The sequence below is a fragment of the Boleophthalmus pectinirostris genome, unplaced genomic scaffold, assembly GCF_026225935.1.
Source record: "Boleophthalmus pectinirostris isolate CB_2022bp ecotype Guang Dong unplaced genomic scaffold, ASM2622593v1 HiC_scaffold_12, whole genome shotgun sequence".
NCBI classification, from domain to species: Eukaryota; Metazoa; Chordata; class Actinopteri; order Gobiiformes; family Gobiidae; genus Boleophthalmus; species Boleophthalmus pectinirostris.
In genome coordinates, this window is record NW_026571018.1 from 38013929 (window position 1) to 38032672 (window position 18744).

Consider the following 18744-nt stretch of genomic DNA (forward strand, 5'->3'; position numbering starts at 1 on the left):
GTTAATAATTTGCCTAATTTGAGTCTTTGTTAAATTATATCTTTTTTGACTTTGACTTATTAACTTTGACTTATTTTTATAGCTTGTCTTTGCCTTTCTGTTTGGTCCACTACATGGATCAATAAAGTTTGTCTAAATCTAAGGATGATAAACCTGCAAAAAGGCCTAATCCACCTCGAGTGAAAATAGAAATGAAACTGAGTCAACAATCAGAAATAAACAAGTCGAAACCAGTTTTAGACCGATACAAGTGACACTTGCACCCACAACAAAAACAACTCGAATACAAACTAGTGTGGAACAGGCCATAGACCACAACCCCAAAGATCATGACCGAAAGAGTTTAAGCTGAAGTAAAAGTACTTCTAACGCCAAACCCTGTTAAACAATGACAGAATTCCAAGTGTATGAACAAGTTTACATTTACAATTTCACTTACGATTTACTGTAAATATAAAAGACAAAATATAAATTAAAACAAACTAAATTTAATGCATCATTCATTCATTTCAGAGCTCTAGATCTTTCACAACACTTTATACCCATTTTGTAAAGGCTTCTACAGTGTGAGACTTTCTTTTTAAATCATCACTCAGGTTATTCCACACACTAGTCCCTCAAACACAAATACACTTTTTTCTTAGTCCTTACCTTCATTTTTTTAAAAAGATACCTGTTCCTCTAAACCAGGAGTGTCAAACTCATTTTGTTCCGGGGGTCGTATCCAACCGACTTTGATCCCAAAGGGGCCGGATCAGAAAACTCATGTCATATAAACCCCAAAAATAACAACAAGTTCAAATATTTGTGCAGAGAAACGCAAATCTATTACAGAAATCTTTTTTAATTGATGAACTCTTTCTTTTACAAAATATTATAATATTATGAACAACCTGAAACTTTAAGAAAAATACAATTTTCAACACAATGTTTTAACATGATGTTTGCAAACAGGAGTAAGTAAATTTTTGTTGTAAAATCCTGCACTCGGCTCCACTTTTCTCATGTTGGACATTTTTCTGATGAGGGTGTCACGGTCAACAGTCAAAACGATCGTCCTTTAAGAGCGTTTGGAAAGAGACAAGTCTTCATTTGTGCTGCTATACTCTGATGTAGGTTTATGACAGATTTATAGCGGAAAATGATTTGGGGAATGACAGGAGTGATACATGCTCTGGTGACTTCAAGACCAGAGTGAGCTCCGTAAGATTACACGACAGAAGCGCTATACACATCAAAGTAATTCAGAAGTAAACCAGACACAAAGTTAACAACAAAAAACCATAAGGAGACGCTCTAAACACAAAAACATTAAAGAGCACTGTGGCATTCCAGGCTCGGGGAAAGGTAACGGGGTGAAATAATATCCCTTTTTCTCATTTGTCTAAGTCAAAAAAGGTGATGGAAGATTCAAAACACTTTCACTTTACTAACGCCTTCAGACGGTCTACATGTTTTAGTCATCACAGGGAGAGTATGCAAATCCCACACCAAAAAACCCAAAGACACTGACCACGCTCCAGCACGTACAACACAACGGATCTTTACATTTTACACTGAGAAAAGTTAAATCTTGTTGCATTAAAATGACCTGAATTAAGAAAATGTCGTCTTGATTTGGGTCCAGTGAAACGATCTGCCGACAGAACAAGCCTTTTGGACTTAAAATAGGAAAGTATCTTGTTACTTTAAAGGCAAGGACGACAACAACGCTTTAGAAAATGTATTTACTTACAGAATACAGAATACCCAAATTCAAGTGTTTTTTTTTTTTTTTACTTATTCTGGTGCATGGGCCAATCACAGTCATGTATTCTGAGTACTTTTATACTGAGTTGCATTATATTATAGTGAAAACAACAACAACAACAACAACAACAACAGAAACAACAACAACAACAGAAACAACAACAACAACAGCAACAACAACAACAACAACAACAACAACAACAGCAACAACAACAACAACAACAGCAAACAGAAACAACAACAACAACAACAGAACAACAAACAACAAAACAACAACAACAACAGCAACAACAGCAACAGAAACAACAACAACAGCAACAGAAACAACAACAACAACAACAACAACAGCAACAGCAACAGCAACAACAGCAACAGAAACAACAACAACAACAGCAACAGAAACAACAACAACAGCAACAACAACAACAGAAACAACAACAACAACAGCAACAAAACAACAACAACAACAACAACAACAACAGCAACAACAGCAACAACAACAGCAGCAGCAGCAGCAGCAACAACAGCAGCAACAACAACAACAACAACAACAGCAACAACAACAACAGCAACAGCAGCAACAACAGCAACAACAGCAACAACAACAACAACAACAGCAACAGAAACAACAACAACAACAACAACAACAACAACAAAAACAACAACACAACAACAACAACACAACAGAAACAACAACAACAACAACAAACACAACAACAACAACAACAACAACAACAACAACAACAACAACATATGTAATCAGGCCCGTCAACAGAAATTTGGGGGCCCTGGGCAATAATACTCACATGGGCCCCCTTTAATATAAATTAATAAAAAAAAAAAAAGTCAAATTCTGGGCCCTTAAAACCCCGGGGCCCACGTCTTTTGTCTTCCCCCGTCTGCTGCCCTACATATAATTACAAACCGCTTGATTTTTGTTGTTTTGTATTTATTTATGTCCAACTAGAGACAAACAATCACATCTGCAAGAGCTGTGTTCTCTATTTTTTTCTATTAACCAAAATCACACGATGAAGTACGATCATGTATTCATTTTAAATTACTTTTTAAATACAGGTACTACTTATTTTGGGCTCAGTTACTTCCCAGGATTGTTCATTTTACGTATCAGTCTCTTCGAATCTCTTCAAATCAAGCATTAAGAAAGATGATTAACTTGATTTAAAGAGATTCAAATCAAGTTATTCATCTTTCTTAATGTGTGTAATCTGATCTAACCTAAATATGACTTTTTACAGTGTGTGTATTTACAAACCAAACAAATCATCGTCAGGTTTTCCACCAGAATTGGCCACGTTGGGAAAAATGTAGTAAATTGTTCTCAAATAAGAGTACTGCAACTTGAAACAATATTACGGTACGCAAATAGAAGTACAAAATCCGTGTCTCAAAAGTAAAAATAAAGTACTACTCCTGTAAAAGTAAGTGTAAGAGTAACTGTGTGGAAGTAGCATCTGATTTAGTATAAAACTTTTACTCGCAACTTAAAATACTACACTCAAGTACAGGAAAAACGCATCATTAAATGTCTCACAACTATGTCCTTTCACTTTTGTTACGGTCAAATGTTGTCGTGCACGAGGATCTTCTGACAATACTCCTTATTTAGTCCTGTTTTAGTCCTGGTTTAGTCCTAATTTAGTCCTTTTAAATGTCTTCAGTCTTGTTTGGTTTAGACATTTAAGACATTTAATCCTATACCTGGTTTCATCCTGGTTTCGTCCTAGTTTAGACCTGGTTTAGACCTGGTTTAGACCTGATTTAATCCTGATTTGGAGTTGTAGTTTAAGTCCTGATTTAGTCCTTCAGTTTTGTTCAGTCTTGGTTCAGTTAGTCCTGATAAAAAAACTTTGATCATAGCTGGTTTGGACATAAATCAGTCCTGCTTTAAATCTTTGTCTTGGTTTAGTCCTGATTTAGTCCTGATTTGATTGGTTCAGGCCTGGTTTAGCCTTGGTTGGTTCTGGTTTAGTCCTGGTTAGATTGGTTCAGACCTGGTTTTGTAATTGCTTTAGACGTGTTTACTTTCACTATCGCCAGACTCCATCATCTCTCAGATTTCCTCGTGTGAAAAAAGTCCCAAAAGCAAAAAATCAGTTTACAGAGAGTACACAGAACCAGCCTTACCTTTGTCAAAGAGTTAAAATCCAAATCTTTGTGAGTAATTCTGCTGGAGTTGTAGAGTGTCCATGTTCAGCTGGTGAACTGCTGCTGCTGCTGGAACGACTCAAGCACATGCTGTACTTTCACTTTTACTTACTTTGAAAATAGACCAATGAACGCAGACAAGAAACGAAACGAAAGATGAACCAGGTCTAAACCAGGACTAAACCAGGTCTAAACCAGGACTAAACCAGGACTAAACCAGGTCTAAACCAGGACTAAACCAGGACTAAACCAGGACTAGACACAGACAAAACAAGGTTTGAGCTGACAAGACTAATCAAGACTAAACCAGGACTAAACCAGCACTAGACGCAGATTAAACCAGGAATAAACCAGGACTAAACCCAGAGAAATCCAGGCTTGAGCTGACAGGACTAACCAAGACTAAATCTGGACTAAACTAGGACTAAACCAAGACTAAATCAGGACTAAACCAGGACTAAACCAAGAATAAACTAGGACTAAACCAAGAATAAACTAGGACTAAACCAAGACTAAATCAGGACTAAACCAGGACTAAACCAAGACTAAATCAGGAGTAAACCTAGACAAAATGAGATTTGAGCTGACAAGACTAATCCAGACTAAACCAGAACTAAACCAAGAATAAACTAGGACTAAACCAAGACTAAATCAGGACTAAACCAGGACTAAACCCCAACTAAATCAGGACTAAACCCAAAGAAATCCAGGCTTGATCTGACAGGACTAACCAAGACTAAAGCTGGACTAAACCTTGACTGAACCAAGACTAAATCAGGACTAATCCAGGACTAAACCAAGACTACGTCAGGGCTAAACCCAGACAAAACAAGGCTTGAACTGACAGCACTAACCAAGACTAAACCAGGACTAAACCCAACAGAACCAAACTTCAGCTGGCAGGACTAAACCAAAACTAAACCGAGACTAAGCCAGAACTAAACCAAGACTAACCTGGATTGAACCAGAACTAAACCAGGTCTAGACCAAATCAGAACTTGAGTTCACTTTTCACTCTTTCATTCCTCAGCATAAATAATGACATAATTACACAAGCGCTCTTGTCTGTAAAAATAAATAAATAAATCATCAGTTGATATAGGCCATTACTGATACATAATGCACATAAAATAATAATATAATAATGCACAATATTATGACATCATTTTATTGATAGATAAAAATAACTTACATTAAACACATTAAAAATATGAATATACAGCAGAAGTGATTGTATGATACAAAAACATGTGTAACAGCAGAGCTACAGTTTGGTCTGTTTCTCCTCAGACGCACTCAGGTCATAAGACTCTTTTTCCTCCACACTCTTTTCCTTCTTCACTCGTCTCCTGTTTAAATAAATCAAATATTAATCATACGTAATGACAAAACTCATATTCAGTTCTTAAAAGGTGCACAGAGTCACTTTTCAGGCTTGTCTCCGTGGAGATGTTCCACAGTAAAGCATTAAAAGTGTGCATGACAGGTTTTTATGTTTGACTTGAGATGTAATGTTCAAAATGCAAAGACAATTTATGTGTAAGGATGTTTTTTTTTTTTTTTCCGACACTTTTAACATTTGACAAAATAACAACAAAATAAAGGTGTCGTTTGATGAAGTGCCCATATTAAACTATTCTGATCTGTTTTTGATTCTCATCACACACAGACCTGGAGTTGTGTTTTGTTTCATTTACACATTTTATTTAACCTTTATTTAACTTTATTTAACCAAAATAGTCCTTCTGAGATGAAGAATCTCTTTCAGGGGAGGCCTGGCCTCCCTATTGTACATGTTTTTAGTGGTGGGCATCCAGAAGAAACCTACACAGGCACAGAGAGAAGATGCAAACTCCGCACAGAAAAGCTCCACGCCGCCACAGAATCAAACCCAAAGTTCAAATTTCAAAGTTTCAAAGTGTGGGTGTGGGTGTGGGTGAGTGCGGTTGCAGAGAGGGGAGTGGTGCACCAGTGAGCTTCCTGACTGTGTTCACTCTGTGGAGCTGCAGGGTTCTCCTGTTGTGGTCAGTGCAGCTTCCGTCCCACACAGTAATGCATCTGAAAGAATGCTTTTAGTGTTTCTCTGTAGAATGTGCTGTGGTCTCTCTGAAAGACGACAACAGTCTCCTTAGTCTTGCTGACATTCAGCTGGAGGTTGTTGTCTCTGCACCACGTCGTCAGAAGGTCGACTTCTTTCATGTAGTGGGTCTCGTCGCCCTTGGTGATGAGACTAGAGATGTGTCGTCCACCAACTTCACCCAAGACCTCACCCACCGCTGTTGTGAGCTGAGAGTCTCACCACTTTACCACCGTGCTGCTCTAATACATGTTAACACACAAACCCTACATATTTAGTTTTTCTCTGAAAGTTCTCTGTTCACTGCAGAGCAGTTTGGGCTTTGGGGATGTAGAGGATTACTCCAACATGTGAATGAAACAAAACACTGGGCACATTTTTGAGGAAATAACTACTGACATGACTTAAGTTCACAAAAGTCCATTTTGTGTAATATAACTTTTTGTCTAATTGTACATTGTTGTTTAAGAAATATTAATTATAAAATTTACAAATAAATAAATAAATAAATAAAATTAAATAAATAAATACATAAATAAATATATTTTTTTTTGTAAAACAAATCAGTCCTCTAAACTGTCATATGCACTTTATAACTTAACCATCGTCATGGAGACAAGAAGTGGCTTTCCCCCCACAGTAAAAGTTACACAGTGCACCTTTAAACAGTGAACAGAATATAAATCACCTGCATATTGGCTGCATTTCTTCGATGGTTTCAGGTAAACTCCGGCCAAAAGATTCTGGTAAAATGAGACTCAGCAAAGCTCCGGTGAGAGCGAGACAGCCCATGATGATGTAAGGAAGAGCTTTGTAGAAGCGTCCTGAACACAACACACACAAACAACACACAAACAACACAACACAAACACACACACAACACACACAACAAACACACACACAACACACAACAACACAACACACACACACACAAACAACACACAAACACACACAAACACACAAACAACACACACAACACAACACAAACAACACACACAAACACACACAAACAACACACACAAACAACACACACAACACACACAAACACACACAAACAACACACACAAACAACACACACAAACAACACACACAAACACAACACACACAAACAACACACACAACAACACACACAAACAACACACACAAACAACACACAAACAACACACACAAACAACACACAAACACACACACAAACACAACACAAACACAACACAAACACAACACACACACAACAACACACACAAACAACACACACAAACAACACACAAACAACACACAAACAACACACAACACAAACACACACAAACAACACACACAAACAACACACAAACAACACACACAAACAACACACACAACACACACAACAACACACACAACACACACACACAACACACACAACAACACACACAACACAACACACACACAAACAACACACACAAACAACACACACAAACAACACACACAAACAACACACACAAACAACACACAAACAACACACACAACAACACACAAACACAACACACACAAACAACACACACAAACACAACACACACAAACAACACACACAAACAACACACACAAATAAAACACACAAATAAAACACACAAACACACACAAATAAAACACATTCAGGTCAGTTATATTAGTTATTAATCATTAGTCATAAGTTATATTTCTTCTCAATAAAACTACATAAAAAACAGCCTCATCAGAATGACTGATAATGACAGAAACAGTGTCTCAAATTACATTTGTGTCAACTAAAACTGCTAATAATTTGGTTGAATAATAAAAACACAAATAAAATATACAAAAGGAAAGGAACCCCTGTTCAACCCACATCAGAACTACAATTTATATTTTTAATGTAAGAAAACATATTTAAAATTTGCATTTTATTAAATAAAACTTGACTACAACTAAGATCATTTCAGTCAAAATACTAAAAAAATAAATTACAAATGTGATCCAAAATGAATACTGGTATCAGAGTGATGCAAAATTAGGACCTTTGGCAGATTAACAATTCATCTTCAGTCCTGGAAATGGCATCATGAAACATACATAAACAGCCCAACAGGGTCAAATGGTCAATGGCCACATTTTATACAAGACTTTTCCACTTTCAAGATTTTCAAAGCACTTTGCATCAAGGAACCACCAGTGTACACAGACACAATGACACAATGACAGCATTCATCTGTGGGAGCTGGAATTGCACCACCAACCTGTGGGTCAGTGGATGTGAGCATCTGTTTATGTTGAGAGAAGAACATCACAACAGACCACTTTGCTTTGATATCCACAACTCAAGAGGAGGTCATTTGACTTACTAGTTTATATTTTACACTTTGTACATGTGTTTCCAAACACACTTCTAGTCTCTTTTCCACTGGCACATTCTCTTGGAGCTGGTTTGTTTAGTGCAGAGCTCTGCTTCTTAAGACACTGACGTAACCAAAACATAAATAATATTTACTTTATACTTCAAATATCTTCTAAATGGTATCTGAATCTTTCTCTTGATCATAAGGCTGATTCCAGAGTTGTGTGTCTCTGAGACGAAGTTGATGTAAACATTAAACTACTGCTGGTTTATTCTCATCTTTTTCTGCATTGATTTCACTTCTCAACACCTCTGCACTGTGTTTTTGTGTCTCTTTATGTCATTTGTTGGGTTTAATAGTTTTAGTTACATTATACACTGCAAATGCATCGTTTTTCTTGGTGTTGTGCATGGATACATTTCAGCTCAATATGTAAGTGACATCACTGGAAACACGGAACTACGGCCAAACCCCCTGGAAGGTAATGCCTCCTGCTTTATTTGTTTTTCAGAACAATAACTACAATCACAAAATCACAATATAAACTGTAGTGTCTTGAGTGGCAGCTCAGTGTTTATGTAGATCATGTAGATCTGTGCAGTCAAAGTTTAACTCTGACTTTTATTACCCTTGATCCTGTCAATGATCCACACATGTGAGCGAGGGCACAGGGCTCTGCACTGCTGAACACGCACTAATGCTCAGAGTGCTTATCACAGCGTTTCACATTCTAATTATTACTTGGTTTGGTGGGATAGTGCCTATGCTAGCACAGTTGTACATTATTTAAGCGGTACTTTCTGGAAAAAAAAAAAAAAAGCATTTGAAGAAAAGTATAAAAAGTAGCAGTGACCCTCTGGAGCTGTATGTATTATGCATGTTTGAGTAATCATAATCCTGTATTCAGTACATCATTGCTCTGTTCTAGCAGTTTTTACCACTTGAATAAGTAGGATTTGGCACTGGGCACCTCAGTTTTCTAACACCAACGTAAGGATTCGTGTTTGTTTTATGAAGTTGATTTAGATGAATTTTGTGATACTATAAAGCAGACCCAAGCACAGGATGTGTTCTGTAAAGATGTTTTAGTGAAGTGCGTCGTGTAACCTGCCTCCGCTCTGTCACTCACCCAGGTAGATGATGAAGGGTGAGATGATGGTGCCCACACGTGCTGCCATGGAGCAGCAGCCCATGGCCGTGTTCCGGATTACTGTGGGGAAGAGCTCCGAGGAGACGGCGTACACGATACAGAACGCCGCCGTGATGCCAAACTTCCCCAACATTTCCAGCACCACACCGATGGCAGGGAGGTCTACAGCAGGCACAGATCAGAATGAGAGAGGATCAGGCCATGGTGAACAAGGTGCAGCTGGACAATTAGCCCATAGACCTTTTCACAACGACTGGAAGTGCCTCGCTGTAGGGTAAACATCCAGTTAATGCTTTTCTATGGCAAAATATCTGTAGAAATGTCTGGCATATTTTACACCAGCTTCACAAATCTGCCCCATCACCAAATCTTCAACCAACAAGGTCCACAAAGGATAAACATTCTAAGATGAAGAATTTATCCACAACAATTAAGGTAAGAAAGACGAAACAAACAACTGAACTCGTTATGGTCTTGAATAAAACACAAGTAACTTATTAACTCAGACTGATTCTACAATTAAAATTAAAAATCAATTTCATGATGTAGATATGAACATAGACAAAGAGATTTATGCAGTTTGAATGAGAGACATGTAATCTGTGAACATCTCAAGCATTCAAACTGTACAACTGTACAACTGTTACTTATTACTTCTGTTTTATTCATGGCCATAATATTAGTTTTGTTCAGTGTGTTACTAATATATCATCTTTGTTCTCCTTTAAGCTTTCATCTTTCTTCCCTTGATAGTTGTGGATAAATTCTTCATGTTAGAATGTTTATCCTTTGTGGACCTTGTTGGTTGAAGATTTGGTGATGGGGCAGATTTATGAAGACATTTTTCCATAGGGCCCAGTCAAGCAGAAGTAAACAACAAGGCCAAAAATTCAAGTTAATGCATCTGATATAAAAATGTATTGAACAGATACATATGTACTCTAGTTTATGAAACTGTTGACCTTTTTTCTGTACCATTTTTGGTTCTAAAGTTCCATATGTTTTAAACAGACAGTTTTTTTTCTTTGAGAAAACATGCCTAAAGCTCAGAAGAATTAGTATTATAATAATAACAATTATTATTATTATTATTATATTATTATTATTATTATTTTGGCACAAATTTGGCAATCTTGTGCCGAATTGTCATTTTGTATACACAAAGGCTCACAGCATCAAAACCCTTTGTCCTAGAGATCTGAAATTCTACACAGTTGTTGCCAACAACTTGAACAATGAGTGTAGTGAGTCACAAATGCCTAGTATGAAGTATGACCAAGCTAAGGCCTTTATTTTTTTCTATTTTTTTTTTCGAAGCAAAAAAATAATTTTTTTTTTTTCAATTTTAATTGACTGTACTGTAGGTTAGGCAGCACTCACAGTCTTCATGTACATATCTACAGAAACTAGAAGGCCTAAGCTTTAAAATGGTGCCTCACACAAGCATGTGGGTTCTAAGGTTTTCTTTTAATAAGCTATGGCATTTGGGCATGTCTTACCATTGTGCACACACCAAAATGAGGCGGGTGGCAACAGGTTAAAATGATAAAAATTTGCTTGGAAGGACTGACATATTTTACAGAAATAATTTCCTTTCATTTTGAAGTAATATTAAAGTATTTGGAAGAAAAAAGTGACAAATGATGTAAAATCCTGCACCTTCTACTTGTTTGCACAATTTTCCCTCCGTTACTTTTCCCTCTGTTACCATGACCTTTCTTAATAAAAAATCTCATGAGTCAAAAAGTCAGAGGTTTTTCATCCTAATCTTGTACCATATGGTAGAAAACTATATGAAGCAAATATTCAAACCAGTTTGTTAAGGATATGTAAGTGAGAACCAAGAGTTATCACTGTTTGGATTTATTGCCCAAAAAGTGCTGCATATTTCATTCCCTCTGTTACCGACATGAGTTTTAAAAATTTTTTGTCAACAACTTGAAAGAATATCACAGGTTTAACTTGACCCTGTTGGAGTGTAACTCTTTCCTACATTCTGATACTTTACTTATTTCAATAGTTCCTCTAGTTTCTGAATAAGAGACATTTGAATGTCAAAAATCTGCCCCTGTTTCCCTCCGTTACCACTTGACCAGACACCATAGAAAATCATTAACTGAAAGTCCCGCAAACCTACAGCGAGGCACTTTCGGCCGTTGTGAAAAAGGTCTACTGGACCGGTTTTTCATTGATGGAGGAGACACACTGAGACTCTGTGACCTCACTGTGAGGTGATGTAAACACTGCTCTACTAAGTGGACAGGGCGAAGGGAATGTGCACTTACTAACAAAACAAAAGACTGAAGTGCTTCTCTACACAGAGACTTAAAGGTCCTCTGATGGTGTATCGTGGTTCTGTCTGCTCTCTTATTTCTGTATGTTCAGTGCTGGATGGTGACCGTATGGGCTTATGTAGTGATGTGTTTTCTTTGTGTTCAAGTAAATAATATTACAGATTATTTTCTGATCTCTGTTAAATTGTAGTTTCTCATCAAAAACATATCTGGAGTTGTGTTTTGTTTCATTTACACATGTTTAACAAACAAACCCTGCAGATTTAGATTGAGTTTTTCTCTCAAACTGAAAACACTTCCACCTTGTGATGTCATGTAGTAATACAGGAAGTGTTCTACTGTGTTTTTAAACTCCATACAACTTCACTGGAATCACTTGGATAATTTCAGCTCAGATTTGCTAATCTCTTCTTGAAAATAGCCGCTTCATGACATCACAGGGTGGAGCAGAGCATTTTGAGCTTTGGAGATGTAGACAGACTAATAATAAAGTGTTACTCAAACATGTGTGAATGAAACAAAACCTAACTCCAGGTGGTGTTTTTGAGGAGGGAACAATTATAATACAGTTTAGAGCTCACAAGAGTCAAGTGTATAATAAGGTTTTCATGAGTACAGTACCGTACCGAATGGAATAAGGTGAACACACAGGATCATGACTCCCCCGGTGAGCAGCGTGGACGACTGGCAGAAGCGTCGTGCCACGAACTTAAGCAGGATCAGAGCGATGATGTAAGCCGGTACTTCAGTCACCGCCGAGAGGAAGCAGTTTAGGTACGGGTCGCCATGGAGATTGGACGTGTTCAGGAGCAGAGCGTAGTAACTCAGTGTGATGATGACCCTGGAGAGAGAGGATCCAAATGTCCACGTGTAGGAACTGTGTTGGACTTACTCTGTAGTTCACTCTATAGGCCTAATCAGTGTCTCAAACAAATGGGTTAATCATTATTTACTCTCATTTCAAACCTGCTTTAGCTTCAGTCTAGTCCAGTTATAAAGAGCTTTTTACAACTGTAAGCTTTTCTGCTGTTGTCCTGACTCAACAATTCATTATTAATTCCAGTACTTATTTTGACCCCAAGAGCTACCCCTCTTCCTTCTCAAAATGCATGATATATAGGTCTTTTACAGACGCTATAGGCTACTTCATGTAATAAAATGTATAGCTCTTTTTTTTTTTTTTTTTTTTTTTTTTAATGTATTTTGAAATAGAGGATTAGACTAAAATGAAACTGGGACTCACCATAAAGCGCTGCACAGTAAAGTAGTAAAAAATAAGTTGCAGTCTTGGAAAATAGCGATGATGTTGTATTTCTTGTCTTTTTTAGCCAATGTTTCTTCCACCTGAAATAAAGACAGAGACAGTTTCAGTGTGAGCCCGGTTTGGGCTGTGTCAGGTGTGCACCTGCACAACATCCTGTCACCTCCTGCTGTTGTGTATGTAACAGGTAAACAGGTACAGTGTATAGAATTGCCTGGTGCTTTTCGATGATGTACGTCATAGATGTTCTGTTTCCTACTTTGCCTTGGTGTTCTGTACCAGGCCCATGTCCTTTAGACCAAGTGTGACAGGTTTACTGCTGGATTGTATATCTGTACATATGTCTGTATCACACATAGGGCTGTGCTCTTGCTCTCTGTCACAGGTTCATAAATGGAGGGACATGTTTGTCTCTTGTCCTCCAGTATTTGGGCCTGTCTCTCAGTACAGTTCTGTTTATGTGTGAAACTTCAGTAAAACAAACACTAACAGAGAGTGTCAGCTGAAAGCATCATAGTGACAACATTTAAAGCTGCAGTGAGTGTGAGTGTGAGTGTGTGTGTGTGTGTGTGTGTGTGTGTGTGTGTGTGTGTGGGGGGGGGGGGGGGGGGGGTGTGGGTTTGTGTGATCTGACCTCAACTTTGGTGAACAGGGGCGATGGAACTTCCACATTATTGCATTTTGCTGCTTCTCTCAGAATGGCCTCTGCCTCCTCCACTCTGCCCTGAGACAGCAGCCAGCGAGGAGACTCAGGGAGCAGCCTGCACACACACACACCAGCACACGCATCATACATGTGTTCATACACACACACCACACACCAGCACACACACATTGTGATATATACATGTGTTTATACACTGTTTAAACAAGGTATTTTGCTATTATGTCAGTGTGCAGCTTTGTTGTAATGATGTTTGCAGACCGTGTATGGAGCTATTTCAGATAAAAATTGCCATTTCAAATGTCCAGACTATAACATATGGATCCAATAAAAAAGGATCCAAGGAGAGAATTCCATTGTGCACTCCTCCTCCAGCTCCTCTCCACCGCAGCAGCAGAACCATCAGTCTCCTCAGCCTCTTCATTTCCTCCTCATATAGTGGAAACCTTTTATCATGGAGCAGGAACCTGGGAAAATGCTGTGTGACTTTTTTAAACAGCACAAAAGGTGATTTTAAACCATGAAAGTTTCTAAATGATACACTTGAACACAATGAAGTAGGTCACAGATAATAACTGCTCTTATCAGCAAATCTCAAAGGCTGCAAGTTTTCAAGTACCGTCATTTCCTCCACAACAAAATCTCCTGTCTTCTTCAGCATAAAAACTGATAACCCTGACAGGACGACCGTAAGGGAACCTGACATAATGACATCTGAGAATGGAAGGGCATCTGACACACAGGGAGGATGCTCTTACCACCACAGCGGGACATAGATGATTGAGCTGGCTGCCATTGAGATGAGTAAAGTCCTCCAGTCCCTGAGGAAGTACGCCACAGCGGGCATGGCCATGTACCCTATGGCCGAGGGCATGAAGACGCCCAGAGAACAGAACGTCACACGGGCCTTTGGGCTCAGAGTCTCTGTACCTGAGAACAGAGGGAATAAATGCATTTAAATCATTATACTTCCAAATCAGTATTTTAAAGACCCACTGTGTAACCTATTAGCTAAAAATAGACTATTTTCTTCATTCCTCATGTTGGATATTTTATTGTTTTATTATCAGAACTATAGACTCTATACTGTATATTAGGGTGAGCAGACATCCCTATTTACCCAGGACAGTCCCAGTTTTGAGCCCTGTGTCTCCTGTCCCAACAGATTTATCCAAAACCAGTGATTTGTCCCAGTTTTATACAAGAAATCTCCCAGGTGTCCCTATTTTTGACCAATCTGATCCCTGCCATCAGTAAATAGAGGCATACCTTGTGATTTCTTTAGGTAAAATACAGAAAAGCATCTTAAAAATGACCAAAACACAAAGAAAATGTGACTATACTGACTCTCATGTCATGAATGATCTTTGCAGATCAATTTTCCTTAATTACGCACTCGTTCCACAATTTGATACCAACTAGAGTCCTGCACCCGTGGTCCTGACACAAAACAGTGTGGCGTGGGTCACATTTTGAAATTTCATTGCGGGACCGGGCGGAAGCAGCACTGCACAATGTGGGAGCAGGCTGGTGGGATGATAAACTGCAGTCTCGTAAACTAAGTATGAGTGTAAAGTAAAATATACAAATGATGAATGTATGCCTATCATACATTATTTCTGCTGGATGTTTGATTTGGCATTAATAAAGCAGCCGAAACATGTACAAGGTAAATACACTTTACTGTACTATCGTTAAAAAGAAGCCAAGAAGTTAAAGCACATAAGAAGACAAAATGAACATCTGTGGTTTAGCCTCGCTCCTGATTGGCTCTTTGGTGACTATGACAATAGAGCTCAGAATTCCAAATAAGGAACTTGGCTCTAAATTTACCCCTGTCTGCCAGCTTCAACGAGCTTCATGTGAATGAGTGACGTCACACTCCCTTAGTCTACTTCTTTACACAGTCTATTGAATAATAAAGACTCAGTCAAGTAAAAACTATGAAAATGCTCAAATCAGCCACAATGTGAATCTAATTACTCTACTTTAGTGCCCCGGACATTCCTGCTACATTCACAGTTACAAACACACACAAAAAGGAAATAGTACCTAACACAAATGCAATGATGTAGTTGGAGAATCCTCCGCCTCCAGCGAAGAAGAAGATGAAGGTGAAGATCTCCCAGTTTGGAGAGAAGATCTGAGCGGCCACAGACACAGTCTGAAGGACCATCATGAGGAACAGCGCCGGCTTCCTCCCCCACCTGCAACAGCCACTGGCTTACATCTGGTCTTTCTAAAGTGTGATTTGATTCACCCTAAACTATGTTAGCAATCATGGCTAGTGGGACGTCCAGCTTGGATCATGGTTGTTTTAAATAGTACAGAGTATTTTTTCACCAAATGCTTTTGTGTCACCTGTCTGAGATCTGGCCCGAGAGGAAGGCCCCCACCAGGACGCCTACATAGTGGATGGAGGTGGTGAGGGGCATTTTGTAGGCTTTGTCACACACCAGGTCCCACTGCAAAAGCAAACACAAGTGTGGAGTTTACAAAATGAAAACATGTCGAACGTGAAGCTAGTTCACCTAACCAGTGACGTGAGTGACTTTCACACAAGGAGCCTTGAGCTTGATATTCATAGACACACATCGGTCGTGTCATACCCACCAGTGTCAGTTCCTCGCACTGTGTGGTGTGTTTTATAAAACAAAAGAAATAAAATCCTTCAGTGGGCCTCAGACTTTAGGCTCACAAAAAAATGTTCATGTTCTTGGTTTGCCTGAATTATTCCACACTGCAGCATCAAACATCTGATCTGATCTATACCCACATGAGCAGGTGTTAAAGAAGCAGGCTGTCTATTCTCAAATGGGCTGCTCATGTTTTGATGCAGCTAAAAAAAAGCTCAGAGGGTGGAGGGGGCTGGTGGGGTGTATCAGTTTATAGTTTGCAGATACCCGACTGCTCTGTCCTTGTATAGCTCCAGAAATAACAGTATTTAAAGGTGCACTGTGTAACTTTTCTGGTGCAGGGGCAGTAATCCGCTGGTCTCTATAGAGATGTTATTGCTCCACCTTAAATATTCAAGTGCCGTGACAAAAAATCTCTCCATGAAAACCAGCAGGTGTTGCAACCACATACGAGAAGATAAAGTTTATTGTCCCAAAAACACAGTTACACTCATCACACTGCAGTCAGACAAGAGTCAGACTCATCACAAGATACACGTGTGTCCATTATGAATGTCCACTGTCCACTTGTCCACTGTCCACTAAGTGTCCAAGTTATTGCACCAGCCCTATTGCACAACTAATGATTGCACTGTTGAATATAATTACACAGTACAAGTGACATCTGTGGAGAGGTGAGCTGCTCACAGTAACAGGCTAATTCCACTGTACACAGCTCCTCTGTGCCTCACCATCCTTCAGCTAGATTACAGATCAGGTCTGTGTTCTCCTCCTCTGGGGTCCGGTCAGATCAAGCTCCACATCAGAACACCCCACACAAGAAGGAAACAGCATCCAGACTCCACACAGACTTTATTTCTCCTCATACACCTGTTTCATTTATGACTCTACAAGTAGATGTTTCGATGAACAGACTGAGTACTTCATGTCACTGAAACAGCACCATGTGAAATCTTTTATTGAACCTCCTCAGATAACAGTTTATTCCTTTATCACCTTCAGGGTGACAAAATATAAACTGCTGTGATATGAGCTGATACAGTAGTTATGCTTTAGAGTAAATCATTATTTTGGTCTTAAATGAGGACTCTCATTTGACAGGTGCATGCTCCTGTCGAGGAGCTCCTCAAGAGGAAACGGAAACATCCCACGAGCCAGAGGGCGCTCTAGAGCAACGGGCATGAAATGGAATAGGCCTGCAAGAATGCATGTTTTACAATGTATTTATTTCTTTAACCTTAAAGTGCTTGACTCCTCAAAGCACCAGCAGAGGTGGAGTCTTTGAGCCCTCTGTTGGCCAGTGTGGTGCTTTGCATCCCGAGAAATCAAGAGTGAGTACATTTTTTTTGGTGATTTCCTGATTAGCCCGTTTGTAACTATAACACATGGGTTCTAACTACAGCAGGATATAGTTCTTGAAAGGTGCTGAGATGATCATTCTTTTATGGGAGTTAAATGTGTGAGTGTTTTTAAAATAGAAATAGGCTTAATATAGGCTGTTCTATTTAATAGATTCATATTGGCAGTGTTACCTCTGTTACTATGGTGGACTGGTAGATCTCTCTGCTGTAGCTCCATCCATCCTGACAGTTCTCCAGTGGCACTACACTCACGTTCACGTCCACGTCCGGCTGCAGGTTCCTCTCAGAGTAACTCTGAACCATCGTCAGGTTTAGTCTGGAGCACGAGCTGCGCTGGGTGACTCCATTCACACTTTCCATTGGCACAGTTACGTTCCTCCAGGCTTCACTGATATTATAAGAGTCTGGGACATAGCACTGATGAGGCGGCGTGTCTCCCACAAATACGATGTAAATCCCAATGAATCCATTTGGGAGGATGCTAGCTGCAAGAGCCAGAAACACTCTGCGCTGGAACGGCCCCCAGGAGCCAAGAAAAGATGTGATAGTGTCGTAATCCCGCACCGTGGAGCTCTCCATGTTTGAAACGTATATTAAAAACACAGCTCGGGGTGAGTGAGTTGTTTTGGTCTGTCATGATAAGATGAACTTTCCACCACTGTGTGTCTTTATAACCTCCACAGTGCACCTCCTCCAGCCTCGTTCACTCACCCGTCATTGGCTGATTTTATACAAGGATTACGTAAATGAAACATTCACTATGGAATTTTGTCATTTTGAAAGAGTAAAAAATGGTCATGTCATCTTTATTTCATTATAACACCAGAAAAGAGATCAACCACAAGTGCAAAGTGCAAATTGAACGACAGATGAAGTTAATTATTTTCTCTACTTGAGAGAAAGAGTGACAAAGTTCAATTTGGTGTAAGTAATATTCTCAGAAGCCATAATACAGTTATATAATCTAGCATAAAAACAAGGAACCCTTCACTGTAGGGTTCCACGTAACGAAAATATGGAATATTATCACATCGTCAAGCTGTTCATGGAAAAAGG

The 18744-nt window shown here is 39.0% G+C and overlaps 1 protein-coding gene and 1 long non-coding RNA gene across 2 annotated transcripts in view; both read right to left on the reverse strand.

The window, feature by feature from the left end:
* The window catches only part of LOC129407432 (uncharacterized), a 60947-nt gene extending 56804 nt beyond the window's left edge, over positions 1-4143 (reverse strand). The window contains exon 1 of the long non-coding RNA XR_008631534.1: positions 3898-4143. This is a non-coding gene — a long non-coding RNA (uncharacterized LOC129407432). The remainder of the gene's footprint in view (positions 1-3897) is intronic.
* Positions 4144-5157: 1014 nt separating this feature from the next.
* LOC110160289 (solute carrier family 22 member 4-like) lies at positions 5158-18267 on the reverse strand. The gene is made up of 10 exons (XM_020924919.2): positions 17860-18267; positions 16053-16156; positions 15744-15898; positions 14450-14621; positions 13662-13788; positions 13010-13110; positions 12393-12607; positions 9452-9634; positions 6684-6819; positions 5158-5267 (listed from the first exon to the last, which is right to left on the reverse strand). Exons 1-10 carry the CDS (start codon positions 18265-18267, stop codon positions 5183-5185), a joined length of 1686 nt encoding a protein of 561 aa, XP_020780578.1. The 3' UTR covers positions 5158-5182.
* Positions 18268-18744: the final 477 nt, after the last annotated feature.